The sequence below is a fragment of the Haliotis rufescens genome, unplaced genomic scaffold (genome assembly GCF_023055435.1).
Source record: "Haliotis rufescens isolate VD_foot unplaced genomic scaffold, xgHalRufe1.0.p SCAF_9, whole genome shotgun sequence".
Taxonomy (NCBI): Eukaryota; Metazoa; Mollusca; class Gastropoda; order Lepetellida; family Haliotidae; genus Haliotis; species Haliotis rufescens.
In genome coordinates, this window is record NW_025964383.1 from 34,671,727 (window position 1) to 34,689,239 (window position 17,513).

The 17,513-nt window shown below is 39.0% G+C and overlaps 1 protein-coding gene across 14 annotated transcripts in view; it reads left to right on the forward strand.

The window, feature by feature from the left end:
- LOC124147792 (serine/threonine-protein kinase 26-like) overlaps window positions 1-17,513 on the forward strand; it is a 91,134-nt gene that overhangs the window by 22,528 nt on the left and 51,093 nt on the right. For 8 of the 14 annotated variants that reach the window (XR_007219528.1, XR_007219527.1, XM_048390302.1 and 5 more), the window contains exon 1: window positions 15,318-15,585. The exons of 1 other annotated variant lie outside the window; for it this stretch is intronic. Coding sequence is in view for 11 of the 13 variants with exons in the window: in XM_048390302.1 (XP_048246259.1) it covers window positions 15,499-15,585 (87 nt within the window). In the remaining 2 variants the exon portion in view is untranslated. Of the gene's footprint in view, window positions 1-254; window positions 389-7,490; window positions 8,111-15,317; window positions 15,586-17,513 lie in introns of those variants that run through there. 5 more of the 14 variants (XM_048390310.1, XM_048390313.1, XM_048390314.1 and 2 more) reach the window with 3 other exon arrangements.

A 17,513-nucleotide genomic window follows, 5' to 3' on the forward strand; every position in this document is an offset into this window, starting at 1 on the left:
ATGTGTGTAGTCTATTGAGATCAGGGAGAATTTGGCTGTGTGTTTATCGTCTTTGAGCTTGTTGAGTTGCAAGACTCCCAGCAAGTGGGGAGGGTAAACATTCCTGTCGTGTTTGCAAGCTGGATTCTGAGTGGCTGTCATGCCATGGCTTGTTTGTAAGGAGGACTGTGAGTGGTCAATAATAGGTTAGGCCAGTAGGGCCAGGTCACCTGTGTAATGTCACTCCAGTCTGCTCATCTGATGTAAATAAAGACATGGTAATGGGCTGGAAAGTGAACAGTATCGGGATTGTCTTCTCCGTTCAGAAAACTAAATATTAACAACTTGTTAGCGATCTGGACTGGTGTTGTCATGGTTTGTTTGAGAGAAACTTGCCATTATGAATCTGGTAAGGATCGTTTTTTATTTGTTAAAAAAAAAGAAGAATTTTAGAAAAATTATATGATTGTTCCGTTGACCCTAGAGCAAATTCATTTTAACACCAACGTTAATAAAATACTGAATTCAAGTGGCATGAGTGAGAATTGTGGTATCAACATGATAAATGAATGCCATTATGATTTATGTATATATATTTTGACCACGTGTACATGGTGTAGTCACGATCGTCCTGCGAGGAAGAATTGACTTAGAATGCTGGACATGAAATATGCCTTGGTATAATTGCTCAATTATTTTCCCTGTCATGATAACCTTTTTTTTTAATCATATTTGTTATTTATTATCAAGTATGAGTGGTGATAAAATTCTGTAGTAATTTTGCTTCTAACAAGACATGGACAAGTCATTAGAGTGTTTGCAGAATTTTGTTAATTCCTGGTATGAGTTGCAAGTTTGAAAGGAAATTAATGACAAACGTCATTCTAATGTGCTAGAATATTTACCATTTTGACACCCAATATGGATTCTTACAAAACGTTTATTTTATGTTTAGTGTGATATCAATATTACATAATAAATGATAAATTACTTTATTACAAATGATTGTGTAATCCTCAGGATAGTTGGCATGCTTTAAGTGAACTGAAGCGAATAGTTATTTATGAAGATTATCTTTTGATGCAGGACCTTTGTGCTAGACAGGGATGTTTTCAGTGGTATGTGACATGCCAGGGTACAAGTATTGGTGGATGTGTCAAAGTTGTACATGCCAACAGTTTACTGGAAACTTCACTTGCCTGAGTATTGATGTTCTGATCATCAAGTATGAATGATGGTTGATGGGCTCGCTCGCTCACTCACTCACTCACTCACTCACTCACTCACTCACTCACTCACTCACTCACTCACTCACTCACTCACTCACTCACTCACTCACTCACTCACTCACTCACTCACTCACTCACCCATTAACCCACCCACCCATTCACTCCCAGTCATTCACTCCCAGTCATTCAAGAATGAGAGTTGTTGCTGTTATTTGTATTAAGATAGCAACTTTATGTTTTACAGAAAAAAGGGCTGAAGTATTTGTGAAACCGTAATATGTTTCAATGAATAAGCAATGTTCCCTCGCTCCAAGTAATTGAGACAAACTCCAGGTACAAAATTTGTATTTGTTGCGTCTAAACACGCTGTTATACAGCCAGAATGGTTATGTCACTTTCATGTGGACAACCCCGTGAGTCATTTGCGTTTATTGACTAAAAAAAATGCTGGCAATTGATTGTATTTAGTGCAGATCCTCTGTTCTATTCCCCAGCTCACGTTTGACTCGCAAACACAAAATCTGCTCTTGACACGACTAACATTATACCGCTATTGGACATGGCTCTCTGAAAAGAAGCCTATGTCATCACTAGCATGTTTTGTGGAGGGAAGCTCTCTTTAGACATCCAATATTGACATGCTGGGTCGCTATCATAACATGCATTATGAAATATATGTTTTTGTTATTTATGCAAGTAACCTCTGTTTGACACAGGCCTCATGATTTCAGAAAAAGAATAGAAAAGAAAATCTTGAGGGAATGCAAATATATATTTTTCATTTGAATATTTATAAATATTTATGTTCACAACATCCGAACCCCCAGTATTACATGAAAAAGATCTGTGAATACATTCCTGAAATATTGGCTTGCAAATTGTGGTCTTTGTATAAACAATGTATGTTAATAGCTAAAGACATCTAAGACTTTCATCCTGAAAGTTGACCCATGAAGATCTGGGGTAGAATAGGTCTTCAGCAACCCATGCTTGCCATAAAAGGTGACTCTGCTTGTCGTAAGAGGCGACTAACGGGATTGGGTGGTCAGGCTCGCTGACCTGGTTGATGCATGTCATCGATCCCAATTGCGTGGATCGATGCTCATGATGTTAATCACTGGATTGTCTGGTCCAGACTCGATTATCTACAGACCGCTGTCATATAGCTGGAATATTGCTGAGTGCGGCGTTAAACAACAAACCAACCAATCATGAAAGTTTGTCACAGTTGTCAGTGGTTGATAGCATGATTAACTATATGGTGAGATCGGAACCCATTCAGACCCATTCCGCCATACATGACTGGTATACCTGTATATTGCAATATGGACGTCAGAAATACAAGTATCACAATACAGCCTTGTGTATCAATATTTTCTGATGCAGTCACAGAAGAATTAATATATAACTATATAAATCAATTTTTCTATCTTGATGGACTGGGTCCTATCTTAACGGCACACGCTTCGCTCTGTTTACATTAACATTCCATATTGATGACGTAATAGGTAGACTCGTTTATCCATACTACCCATCTCGCAATCTAAAGTCTGGATTATTGAATGAAGAAGTACCATTTGAACAGTACAAATATATATCATTTGGGTCTCAATACATATTGCAATATCTATCACAACACAGCTCTCCGTATTGTGATATATTGCAATGTGATTTATGTTCCAATGCGCCAACATTGGTGATGTTCATATCTTCTTGCAGCGTTGTGTATGTTACTTTAAAGACACTTACACATATACACGCCTTGAAGATCTGTGTCAGAATTGGTCTCAGCAATTGAAATTGACATTAGTCCCATATGGTCCTTGCCAGACTGCCCAGTAGTTAAGAAATCATAAGCCATTTCTGGTGTCCCCCGCCGTGATATTGCTGGAATATTGCTAAAAGCGGCGTAAAATCAAACTCACTCACTCTATCGCTGGGTCTTCAGCAACCCATGCTTGTCGTAAGAGGCGACTAAAACAGGATCAGGTAGCCAGGCTCGGTGACTTGGCTGATGCATGTCATTGTATTCCAATTGCGTGGATCAATGCTCATGATGTCAGTCACTGGATTGTGTGATCCAGATTTGAATATATACAGACCCCTGTCATGTGGCTGGAATATTGCCGAGTACGGCATTGACCTACAAAACAACTACATATATTTGGAGCTACAGCTTCACCATGTTGAAAGCTTTTGGTTATCACGAAGCCTTGAGCTAGATTCAATGTCGGTTCATGTTGCCACATGTCCCTGTTATGGCTGCAGTAATAAGATAAATGTTATGTCATCGATTGATAATGCTATCTTCTGTGCACAGTTGTGCATTATGCATAGGCATGACTTGCCCCCATTCCCCACAGATCACACTTATCAGTGTGGCTGAGCCTAGAGACAGCAGGATCACTCAGAAGGCTACAGCACAGGGTTGATGATATTGAGGCTGTAATGGTTCTACAGCTTCCTGTGCAGAGTTAAACCTCTTAGTTGTGTCAGGATATGCTGATCATTGTATCACAGATTCTCCTCAAGTTTGAATCGTGGTCTGTCAGTATCAATCTTGCAGTGTCAGCGAAGTGGTAAATGTGTTTGACTGTGCCATTGCAGTGATAGCTGTCAAATGACCCAAATACTGTTCGAGGTGGATTTAACCACAACATACTCATTTTAAAAGGCGACTATGTCCCAATTGCGTGGATCGATGCCCATGATATTAATCACTGGATTGTCTGGTTCAGACTCGATTATATACAGACCACGTCATATAGCTGGAATATTGCTGAGTGTGGCGTTAAACAACAAACCAACCAACAGCCTACCTTGCATTGGTGCAGTTCTTGATGCACGCTCTCTTCCATGACATTAATGAGTGAGTGAGTGAGAAATGTTTTACGCAGCTTTTAGCAATATTCCAGCAATATCACCGCGGGGGACACCAGAAATGGGCTTCACACATTGTACCCATGTCGGGAATCGAACCCCGGCCTTTGACATAAATGAGATTGCTGACATTGTTGTGAGGCCCTATGAACTTTAATTATGTAAAATTCACCCGGGATATTTCAGATATTTGAGCTAATTCTTACAGGCATATTGTTTTGATATATTACCAAGAATTTTGAGAAAACCTAGCACACACAGGGCATCCTCTTCAATAATGGTGACATATCACATGTACTTTATGACTGATGATAGAAATTTATTTGTTTGTGTCCATGCCTACCAGAACCTGAAAACAATCAACAGAAGTTTTTTCATTATCTTTGAGAACTGAGTTATGGTCTTGATCAATTTATATAAGATATCTACGCAATAAATTGCAAAGAACAATGAAGAACAAAGCATGGTTTATTTCACGATAAAACATTGTTCTGTCATGACATCATTTCTGGAGGTTTGAAGACGTGCTCACAGTTTGATGACATCATATATTGTATGATGTTTTTTTGAGAGGGGAGTGTCTAGTGAGTTGTTCCCCAAAGCATACATAGATGTAGCGGGGCACCGCAGATACATACGATGGCCGAACGATCGCATTCAAAAGTGGGAGAGATATGACGATCAGTATTGGGAGAAAAGGTACAGGTAATCGATGTGAGAATATGTGGGAAATACCCACCTGTGCATAAAATGGACTTGTCTGACATTGCTATTCTATTGAGGGAGTCATCATTATTATGATACGGGTAATTATTTGTTAAAGCTTCTACATTTTATCATCATTAAAGAGGCTTTACATAATGTTGATATCTCATATAGGAAATAAAGATGCATGGTTGTTGTTTATCATACAATAAAACACTGGCGCTCAGTATTAAGGGGCTAAAACAAGGACTGGTTGGTTCGGTGTCAGTATACTGTGTCTGAGTGGGGTATTCAGGTTAAACTACAGCATGGTATCTCAGTTTGGACTAGTACAAGCGCACGCACGCACGCATGCATGCACACACACACACACACACACACACACACACACACACACGGGTGCATACATGCCACTATATAAGTGCAATAATCTTGGATGCTACGTTAAACCCCATTTCACCTCACCTCACCTGAAATGGAAGCTAAATGTTTTCTAAATCAGATGAATTATTTTGGTCAACTGTTTATCATGTGTACTGAACAGAGCTTGAAGTTATGAGATCACTATTATTACAGTCGTGAATAGACTTTGTGTATTCATTTTGAGAGTGCTATTTGTTTGATATATATTTGTGAAAGTTTCTAGAGTGTACCAGCAACAGAGAGACAATTATTTATGATCAAGAAGCTTAAGAAACTCTTCTTAGTGTCTTACATGCTGAATTTGCAGTTTTTGTCTATGTAGACATGTAGTGTTGAAGTGGATATTTTTGTTCAATTTGTTTACATGATGCAAGATCCATTGTAACCATTGACAGACCAAACACTTGTCTTGGTCAAATAAATATAAAGACTCCCTTCTCACATTCCTGTGGCTAACCCTGTCTATTTTAGTCCAGTTGGTCCTCAGCCAAGGGGCACTAGACCATTAAGGCTAAATGTGCTACTTGCACACAGGTTTATGGACTTAACTACAAAGTGACCAGGGCAACACTCCTTAATGTGGCCCGTTACCTTTCATGCGTACAGAAATTTTCAAGTTTGTTTTTTCCATGTGAATTTATTTTTATCCAAGTTCTTCTGTGTTTCTGTGTGAGGTGTAGAGTGGAGAAGTGCTTCCTTGTGTCGAGATGGGGATGCCGGTGGTCAGATCCAATTGTCCACAGCTCCTTTTCGGCTAGTGGGTTATATTAAACTGCGGTACATAAGTAGGATTCGGAGCTAAGTGCCCCTGGCAGGCAAGCTGAGGAAAATTGTTATTTTGTTCCATATTGGGATTTTGGGAAAACATGTTAAATGTTAAATGCAGAGGTATATTGACTTTGTATTTTGAGATTGAAATATTTTCTTATGAGGTAACATTATGAGGTAAAGTGAAGATCAACTAGTCAGGCCAATTGGGTTTTTTTATTTTGATTTTGAATTTAGTAAGTTTGACAAATGCGTGTGTCATGCTTGTGGTAACAATGACACAAAGTAAAGAAAACATGATGTGAGCATGATGAATGCACACGTATCATGTTACATTTCGTCAGGTACAACATCAGAGATCTACTTAGGATTCTGAACTCGGTGCCATTGGCAGGAAAATTGGGAAAATATTGTTCCAAACTGGACGTTTTTAGTGTTCTTATTTTTGTAAATTCTGAGGAAATTGGCAAATTTTTAATCAAATTGGGATTTTTTGCTGCCATTTGCTGCCATTTGCTGCAGATTTGTGGCTGAATATCGACCTCTGAGCAGGTCTAGATAAATCCCTGAATATGTATCATGAAAGTAAAGTTGCAGTATGATCATGATGGTACATGGTACAACATTGTACAGGACATGAAAGAACAAGAAACATGTCTCAAAAACTTCAATGAAACTATCTGCCTTAGAAGCAATGCCATACCAGCAGCAAGTAGTTAAATTTTATACCAGTAACAAGGGTAGAAATTAACCTATAAAGCCTACTAGCTCCAGTAGTGATAACAATTAGGAACACTTCCCATATTATCCAACATTCTTTCAGCCCTCAGGACATGTAGGATACTATTATCATTGTGGAACTTTGTTTAAGCTTGTGGTCAAGACTATTCCTGTATAACATATCTTTTCTTAAGTCAACTAGTCAAAATAGTGATTGCATATGAGAACACCCCCAAAATGATCATAATTCTTCTAGCCCCCTGGATCCCATAAGCATTGAGGAATTGATGCTTAGGGTTGTGGGCTAGTGGTAATTTCTTTCCTGTGTAACTTATCCTTCAAATTGTGATTGTGATGATAGCTGATCCAAAGAGTATATGAGAGAACACACTGAAAGTGTTCAAAATTATTTTGCCCCTTACACTGTTAAGCATTAGGGGAATTTTCTTGAGGTAGCGAGCGTGTGCTATTTTAAATTTCTTCCCTGTGTAACATATCTTTAGTGTATGACCTCATAATATGAAGCCCAAATGAAGGACATTGATTTTTACACCCAAGATGTTTTGAATAGAAATCGTCTCTTTCACAAAGGTGTTGATGGTGATTGCGGTAGTCTGTCACTAAGGAAGATACTGAGATGTATGTGTTTACTAACATATGATTGATGTGGTGGTAGGCCCAAATGCCTGCCTCTACGCAGGTTCACTAATCTCTAGAGAACAGCTTGTGTCCGGTTCACAGCCAGGGACTTTGATTGACGGCAGTATCAATATTATATACAACAGCCCGGCAGGCAGACAACTCTCTCCTTTGACCTCATTGGCTGCAACTGGGTGGGGCTAAAAATACCAAGCTTGTATGTGGTGGACAAGACTTTAGGTGTAAGTACAGATCTTCCTGCTATCAAAGGTCCCGACACTTCAGATGTGTGTGATATGAGAGGCATGAACCAGGCATGTTTATGGCTGTAGCCGTAATGGGAACTCTCGTGCCGTGGAGGTGGAATATGTGCCTGCTGGTGTGAGGAGCTAACTCCTGTTGTCTTACGTGGTGTCCAGTTTTGAAAGCATGATTACACCAACACTGGGTTTGCATGTTAGAGTTGGAACAGATAACAAGCCCTGACATACTGTGCTGCGTGTAAGTGTTGTGCTGTGTACTGTTGTGCTGTGGACTGTTGTGCTGTGTACTGTAGAGAGACTCCACCCATGTCAGGTGGCGGACCACCGAGGCCACATGGGGAGATAACGTTACTATCAATGGGATGTAGAACCTTACAACACACGACACTGAACATGATAGTGTGGGACGTCTGAACACATGCTGAAAGTGGATTTACATACAGTATGTGGAGACAAAAGGAGGCTCAGATAACCCACTCTGTGTATGTCAAGCAAGACCACTCTGTAAGTACTGTGAGGTAGTATTGTTTCTAGGCTAGCATCGACTAACAGTAAACTTGGTTCACTTACAGCATAATACCTTGACGTGTTGGCCAAGTAGCTAACATGACAGTATGAACGTTGTCAGGAAAGTTTGTGCTGGTAATCTATCGTCTGAATTTTATGTTGTGTCATGGGAAAATCATTTCAATATTTTCAAACTGGTTTGAAATGTATATATCTGTGCTACATTACTGGCCCTGTTCCACAAAGCGATCGTAGCGTGAAGACGATCATAAATTTAACGACATACTTTAACATAGACTTACGTCAGTCTTCGCACTATGATCGCTTTGTAGAACGGGGCCTGGCTATTATACCGTCCTTAGTTGACACATTTTTACATAAGAATGTACTCTACTCCACTTATGGTAGGTATATTTTTTTCCCATGATACACAAACATGATTCTTATAATATGTCAAGTGTATATTTAAATACATGTCCGATTATCATGATTATCTCTATCTCTATAAGTTGAGTAGCATATTACATGCTCTGGTCACAATATGGCTGAAATTGTGCAGACATGACTTAAAGATTGAATCCTTCATGATATAATATAATCAGTAGTTTGTGATTTTTAAGAAGTCCAAATTATATTTGGGCTGGTCTAGACATGTTATGAAGGGCTGAAGTGAAGTAGGAACTTTCTGAAGTAATTAGACACGTTTTTGTTTTTGTCTGAAAATAAAAAAGGACGTTTTTTCATGTCCTCTTCTATTGACTTGAAATTGAAAGAGGAAATAAAGAGTCACGTTTTGTGGGCAAACAACAGTTAACAAGCCTGTAGTGTTTATTTCAGTGGCTGCTTTGTTTCTGTAATATTCTGACTAAGAGGGTTAATGAATGAGTGAGTGAGTTGGGTTTAACGTCGCTTTTAACAGTATTACAGTTATATCACGACGTGGGAGGAAAGCCTGAAGTTATGCAGGTCCAGGATGTTTACCACTTACCAGGACGATGAAACCCACGAGCACTGGTATGGTGCTGACAAACCTAGAAAGATAATCGGGGGAAACCGGGATTCAAACCCACAATCATAGGTTTCTGGCGTGCCAAGGGACGCAACTCTGCACAGTGAATTACTTAGATGACTAGGCTACCCGTGCCCCCAGAGGGTTAATGATATCACCACGGACAAAAACGTTGTTGACAATGTCTAAAGCCTAGATAAAGTAGCCAGTGAAGGCTGCTCGTCGCCAGCAAGCTACTAGACAATAGAAGATAAGATAAGCAGGTATATCCTGTTGTGCTTGATCATGTTGATGTCATGAGGCCCTCTTTGTTTAAATGCTGACATATTCATTATCAGAGATAATCAATATCAGTGGAAAATTTATCACTTGTTTGCAATTAGTGGTTGAAGTGCTGAAAGGCCTCATGCTGTAATCATCAGCATTATCTAAAGAAGTGAAGGACCTTTGTGAATGTTTTTCGAAATGGCATATAACCACTATCATTCGCTTATTAGAGAAACTTTGTGTTAGTTTCCATATTATTAAGAATAATCATCACTCTGATTGACGTTTTTATCCACATGATACATTAGAACCCATGCAACAGATATTTACATTACATTCACATCCAAAGTATAGAATATTGGTTTCATTACTTTCACATTCATGTCCACAGTATGGAATATAGGTATTTCATTCACATCTTCAGCAGGGAATACTGGTTTCACGTCCTCAGCATTGAATACTGGTTTCACATATTCATCCACAGCATGGAATATAGGTTTTTCATTCACATCCTCAGCATGGAATACTGGTTTACATTCATATCCTCAGCATGGAATACTAGTTTACATTCACATTCTCAGCATGGAATACTGGTTTACATTCATATCCTCAGCATGGAATACTAGTTTACATTCACATTCTCAGCATGGAATACTGGTTTACATTCACATTCTCAGCATGGAATACTAGTTTACATTCACATTCTCAGCATGGAATACTGGTTTACATTCACATTCTCAGCATGGAATACTAGTTTATATTCACATTCTCAGCATGGAATACTGGTTTACATTCATATCCTCAGCATGGAATACTAGTTTACATTCACATTCTCAGCATGGAATACTGGTTTACATTCGCGTCCTCAGCAGGGAATACTAGTATAGCTTGTATACTGGTATGTTGCCTTACGGCCGTCATGTATAAGACCATTATGTATTGATATTTTCCAATATAGTCACACATAATATTAATTATGTCTACAATCTTGAGACATATGTCTGGACTGGGTTCCTATCTAAACCATGTAAACAGTACACACGTCACACTGTTTACATTAGCAGTCCATATTGATGACGTAATAGGTAGCCTCATTTATTAATACTACCCATCTCGCAATCTGAAGTTGTTCCATGTGAATAGTAGAAATATATATCATTTGGGCCTCAATACATGTTGCAATAAGTATCGCAACGCAGCTCTCTATATTGTGATATATTGCAATATGATTAATGTGCCAATACGCCAAAACTACAGTGGTTTCACATTCACATCCACATCCACATCCACAGAATGGATTAGTGTTTTTACAAGGTAACATTGTCAAGCTAAAGAGAGCCCGTGAACATCCGGGGATGAATAGGTCTTCAGCAACCCATGCTTGCCAGAAAAGGCAACTTTGCTTGTCGTAAGAGGTGACTAATGGGATCGGGTGGTCAGGCTCGCTGACTGGATGATGCATGTCATCGTATCCCAATTGCGTGAATCGATGCTCATGATGTCAATCACTGGATTGTCTGGTCCAGACTTGCTTATTTACAGACCGACGTCATACAGCTGGAATATTGCTGAGTGCGGCATTAAACAACAAACAAACAAGTTAAAGAGCTATCATTGCTGACCTGGAATCAAAGCTGCAGAATTGATCACCATTTATTTCTTTGTCTCTCTAAAAAAAAAAAAACCTGTGTATTATCACTGTGGTATGTGGGGGCACAATGTGATGGTTTTGTGAAACATAAGTCAACACAAGCTTTAGGGACCGTGCAAGGTCTCTTGGATAATGATTGATATTTCACTGGTGACAGTCTTTCAGTCATGTTGGTGCATTAAGAACCTTCAGCGAAGACTTGTTGCTTGCAGCTATTTATTGAATTTAAACCGAGTCTCACACGTTGATGTAAATGCACTTGAGACGTGGAGTCTTCATCGATTGTAGATCAGCTGGGGAGGGACATTGATGTCTAGTCGTGTGTTAAGTCTCTCTGGGAGCATATGGTGGTGTTGATGCTGATGATGGCGATGTTTGCCGTCACCTGTTGGCATGTTATTGCTGTCTCATCATGGGAATGTGATGGAGACAATGTTGCCAGCAGTTGCAGCCAGCTCCTTGAACCAGCTGGGCACATCATTGCCCCTGGTGAATAGTATTGAATTGTCTGTATGAGGGAGAATACAATTCATTGTAGAAATAGGCTGAATCATAAATGATTGCTGTATTGTCAATGGATGTTAAAAGTTGAATCTGTTTTGTTTTTTTCCTTTGAAATTCCTTTATACAGTGCAATATGACTGTGAAGCTGTTTCAAAGTAAAACATTAACAAACTTACAAACCAATTATATTATAAAAGTTTCATCCCCAAGAAATACCTAGCACAATTATGGGATTTAGAAAGCCATAAGGAAACTTATAGGATACTGTCATTGAGTTAAGTGTTTATGAAAAAAAAAAAATGCAAGTGTTTGCACGGCACTTGATAGGCTAGCCAAGCAATTTTGTTTCCGTTTATGTTTACATAAACCATAAAAAATAATTAGGCCACTCCCACTATCAGAACACTGTTTCCTGATTGGTCGATAACAAAATGGGCACCGCTTGTCGCATTATTACGCTGAACGTGGTCACTGATTTCGTCTTGTCTGAAATAAGTGTGAAGTTCTTATGATTAACATATTATTTTATGACTATAAGAATTGTCTTGCATTTATGGACTTATAAACATCAAAGCTGGATTTACACAGTATGCCAAGCAATTGGCTCTGACCAAACAGACCAACACTATTCAATGATAGATATATGTTTATACCACTCAACTATTGGACCTGTGAAGATCGGGGTTTGAAGTGTTCTTCAGCAACCCCTGCTTGTCTTGAGAGGCAACTTACGACATCGGGTGGTCAGGCTTGCTGACTTGGTTGATGCATGTCATCATATCCCAATTGCGTAGATCAATGCTCATGATGTCAATCACTGGATTGTCTGGCCAAGGCTTGATTATTTACAGACCCCCATCATATAGCTGGAAAATTGCTGAAATTAAGCAACAAACAAACTTAACTATTGATAGGGATATCGCTGTTACTCAGGGATACATTGAACTGAATCATGTATACATATACTACTTAAAAGAAGTTAAGGACCTGGATTCTTACTTGGAATCCCTCAAGGTTTATTGAAGTGTTTCAGTAGGTGTACATACTGTATAGTTTGTCCTGATTAATAAGGAATAATTTCTTCTTCAAGATGTTCATCATATACTTCGCTTATGAAGTTAAGGACCACCCACTTCTTTATATTACTATAGTTAATCTGGCATTGCATGGCATATACATCTTTTGAGTAGTTTGTTAAGAAATATGTACATAGTGTGACATATCTGTGATTATCTCGGCATGTCTATCAAGTTGAGTAGAATGTGTAAATCGTATGGACATCTAGTTTATTCTCCATATGTTACAAGATAAACGAGTTGGTACAAATCAATTTATCATACATCCATGTCAGAATGATGAGATCAGATTGGTCCATGTGATCTTAATAAAAAACTACGTATCCCTCCTTGGACACAATGTCATGTTGGAGGGAAATAAAAAATTTATCACGTGAATAAATCCTGTATTCCCCGCCATGAGCAAGTCAGGCTTTCTGAGAGGCAGAATAAATCCAATGTTAGAAATTGGCACTATAGTCCTTGCCAAACTGCCCAATATTAAAGGTATCATAAGGACTACTAGAAATTTGCCATTTGTAAGGGTTTTGCTTTATGTTATCATTATAAGGACTAGTGGATGAAAACTGTTAGTTTCTAACCCTGAAATCCCTTTTACCCTGTGTCAATTCAAAAAGCCACACACTTTTTCTGAGTCAATGAAAGTCAATTGACATAGCACAAGTTAAATTCAGCTCTATCAAAGTGCGTTTTTCTATCAATTTAGAGTTTGTTTTAATTCTTTTACAATGTCATATTACAACATGTTGGTAAGATAAATTGGTTGTAACAGGATCACTTGAGGTACATGGTACAACCAACCCTTCCTTAATTGCTGTCACTGCATATGTTTGTAGTCATTGTTGGTTCAAAGGTGGGCCGTCTGATAACAAGATAAAAATATTCTTTTCTATACATTTACCATTGTTTCTATAACATATGTTTAAACATGTACTAACCGCCATGATGTAAGATATAATATCGCCAATGACAATGGCATCAGTAGATTCATGTGTTAATGCCTCTATACTTAATATATTGCGACATAGCACAATAGCCTGCTGTGTTTCATGAAGCTTGTGTTATCTGTCAACCTGTATTGTCAGTATTGAACCACACCCAACATCACCTGTTGTCACTGACACACACTTCCTTGTTTCAAAGTCCACACATTTATGACCTACCCAGGGTGTGTGGAGAGGTTGGGTAGTCAATATCAGGCTTAAGGCAATCCATTTATAGGATTGAACGATCAAATACCAGCCTTGTTGCCAGGACGTTAGTAACTGTTCTTATATATAGCCGAGTAATCAGTGTGACATTATTGTTTGAAATTATTAAAGAATGAGAGTTGAAAAATAGGTCTGTAGATTCAAAGACTGGCAGAAAATCTCAAGAACCTCTGCAGCCTCACACTTAATTCATAACATGATAGTTTTGCCAATCATTTTCTTATGCTCAGTATAATGGAGTCCTCACAGTTGATCAAAGATGGTGAGTAAAAGGCGACTATGCTTGTCGTAAAAGGCGACTAACGGGATCGGGTGGTCAGACTTGCTGACTTTGTTGATGCATGTCATCGATCCCAATTGTGTGGATCGATGATCATGATGTCAATCACTGGATTGTCGGGTCCAGACTCGATTATTTACAAACAGTCGTCATACAGCTGATATATTGCTGAATGTTGCGTTAAACAACAAACAAGCAAAGATGGTGATTCTGATTCTTACTTTCTTGCATTATTTTATACCAATAGACTACACTGGGAAAGCAAAGAGATCTCATCCCAGGCTCTAGGGTGTTATGATAGTTCACTATGTCTGCTGGACATTACATTGCCTAATACTTCTCAAAAGGGGGGGTGGGGGGGGGGGAGAGAAACAGTTGAAGCATGGCTTATGGTTATGATAACATCAGGCAGGACCTGTCACACAGTTCACTCAACTGAATCATTCATGTCGCCTATATTGCTGTGTTGAAATCAAGGCTGACAATCAGGTAGTACCTGCAGTGTTAATTATGGGGATACTTCAGGTTTACTGCTTTATTTCTTGAATTTAGGGAGCCCTTACAGGGAAGCAAACGAACCAAGATCATCAACCAGTTGGCATCTTAATAACATATAGCAATACCCTGAAAATGTTGGAAATTCCTACCAGACATTTATGCTTCATGTTATCACAGGGGCATCAGGTGCCCACTGGTTAAAGCATTCGCTCGTCACGCCGAAGACCCGTGTTCGATTCCCGACATGGGTACAATGTGTGAAGCCCATTTCTGGTGTCCCCCACTGTGATATTGCTTGAATATTGCTAAAAGTGGCGTAAAACCATACTCACTCACTCACTCATGTTATCACATCCATAGATATACACAGATGCCTTGTTTAAGAAAATAAACAGTGTTTGAAATTAGTGGAGGCTTCTGTGTTATTGAATCAAGATACCCTGAATGTTTAACTCCTAATTTTAGGAGTTTATGACAAGGGCCCCTGACTTATTTCAATTACTGTTAAATTTTAAACATTAAATTCCTCAAAGAAAACGTAGATGTAAATCAAATGATTTATTTGTATTGGCCTAGATGGTGTCGTAACATTGACGTCACTGTACAGACATTGTGACATGCTTGAGAGCTGGTAAAGCTTGGCATGAATGCGTCTTTATTTTTGGCCTAGATATCTTCTATTGATTGGGTGTTGGGTGGAGGTATGTTTGTATGGAACATTTGCTTAGTCATACAGTGAGTTCGTGACGTCTGGTTGTGTACATGGAGTCCTGGTAGATCACCTTATTTTGAAGGTATGATGGTTTTATCAAGCAGGATATACACTTAAGTGGTTTGTGGATTGACAGACATTGTCTTAGTGGATTACTTGTGTGCTGTGTTGGTTGATATGGTGAAGACAATGAAGAACAAGGCAGCCATTCGACATGCAGCCATTCGACGTGTATCAGATGACCAAAGCAGATCCGTTAGCAAGGTACATAGAGTTTAGGCATACATATCGCTAGTTCATTGTACAGGGAAGTATGATTTGTTTTCTAGGGAATTAGCTTGAATAGTGGCATTACAGCCCTCTAAGTAGCAACCATTTTGGTGGCCTAATGTAACTTAAATCTATGCTGGGCAACCTAAATTTATCTACTGCTCACCACTTGGCAACCTAAAAGTAAACATAACTTGTGACAATATCTGTTGGGTCCTAAATCTGATGTTTGGCTCCTAAAATATTCATATAAGAGCCACTTGGCTCCCTAAAAAAAAAGAACTTAGAGGGCTGTGGCGAAGAGTATGAAATGTAAGACTTAGGCACTCTCTGAAATATTTAACACTTGTTTAAGCTTACTTGAGACAAGTGTCTACTATTGTGCCTGTTCTGTCAGTACTTTCATACTGTTTGTAGTATGGACAAAGTATTTTCATTTCTTATGAAGGGGCTGATTATCTCATTATGATGCGAATTTGAGTTTCTGTTTTGACATCTCTATACAAAGGGACAGTCAACATGGGCTACTGACGCATAGGCTGTCGACTGTCATGTGTAGACATGATAAACCTTATGTAGCAGTGTCACATACAGAGATCCAGTTCACCAAGAGTTGTTTGTGGTTGTTTGCTGTCTTGTTATGAGTCTCTGTGCTATGGGTTTTTTGTTGTTGTTAATTTGGCTATTTCGGAGCTGTGTCTGCATTGTGAGAGGTGCGTGAGTGAGTTGGGTTTAACACCGCTTTTAACAGTATTCCAGTTATATCACGGCGTGTCAGCTTAATGTAGGAGGAAAGCCAGGAGTGATGCAGGTCTCCTACGTTTACCACTTCAGTGATACCCAAAAGCACGGGTATGGTGCTGACAAATCTAGAAACATAATTGGTGCGAACTGGGATTCGAACCTACAATCATAGGATTCTGGCGTGCCCAAGGGACGCAACTCTGCACAGCGAATCATGGTGCCTAAGACGACTGGGCCGTGATATCAGCAGTGATATAACTGGAATGCTGTATCATCCTATACTCATCCCATTCTCAATCTTGCCTTGAATTAAGATTAAGATTAAGCCCAATGGTAATAAAGCGTTCGCTTCTCACACCGAAGACCTGGGTTCGAATCCCCACATAGGTACAATGTGTGAAGCCCATTTCTGGTGTCCCTGTCGTGATATTGCTGGAATATTGCTAAAAACGGAGTAAAACCATACTTAAGACTTATTGGGGGTTTCTTATAGAATTATGTTTATTCAACCGTATGTATAACTTTATGGAAGAGACTATATGTCTCAGTGATCATGGGTCTGAATCCTGGTTCGCTCTGATTATGTTTTTAGTTTTTTTGGCACCATAAGTGTTAAATGTCTAAGCCCTGCATCCATCGGGATTACTGATTACTGATTCTTCATGAGATAGGATAAACAGTATGAATGTCCTGTTTATGGTGTAATTTCAGTTACATTTGACAGATAAAGGATGAATCAGTGATTTGTCCCCCATTAACCAGTGACAGTGTGGGATGTTAGTTCACCCTGATCACATCAGTGTAGTCATCAGTCAACAAATATCAGGATTAGGGCTGGGACAGTACACCAACTGTGCGATATGATACCTTGCTCGCAATACGATATGTATCACGATACTTGCATGTGCTCTTATAATCTTTGCTGCGTAAGCTGTCCTTTTCATAGACAGGATAGCTAAATACCTGGCACACTTACGAGGATTTACAGTTGGCAGTGTCAAGTATGGCGCAGTGGATGAAAATATTTATGTTTTTACTACTGGTGTAGTCAGTAAATCAGTATTTCTTTTACTTACTGTGCGACTGATCGATACTTGCATCAAGAAGTAAAAAAACAGGATCTGCCGATGCATCAGTGTATCTCGTCCCATTACTAATCAGGATTTACTTCACTGATA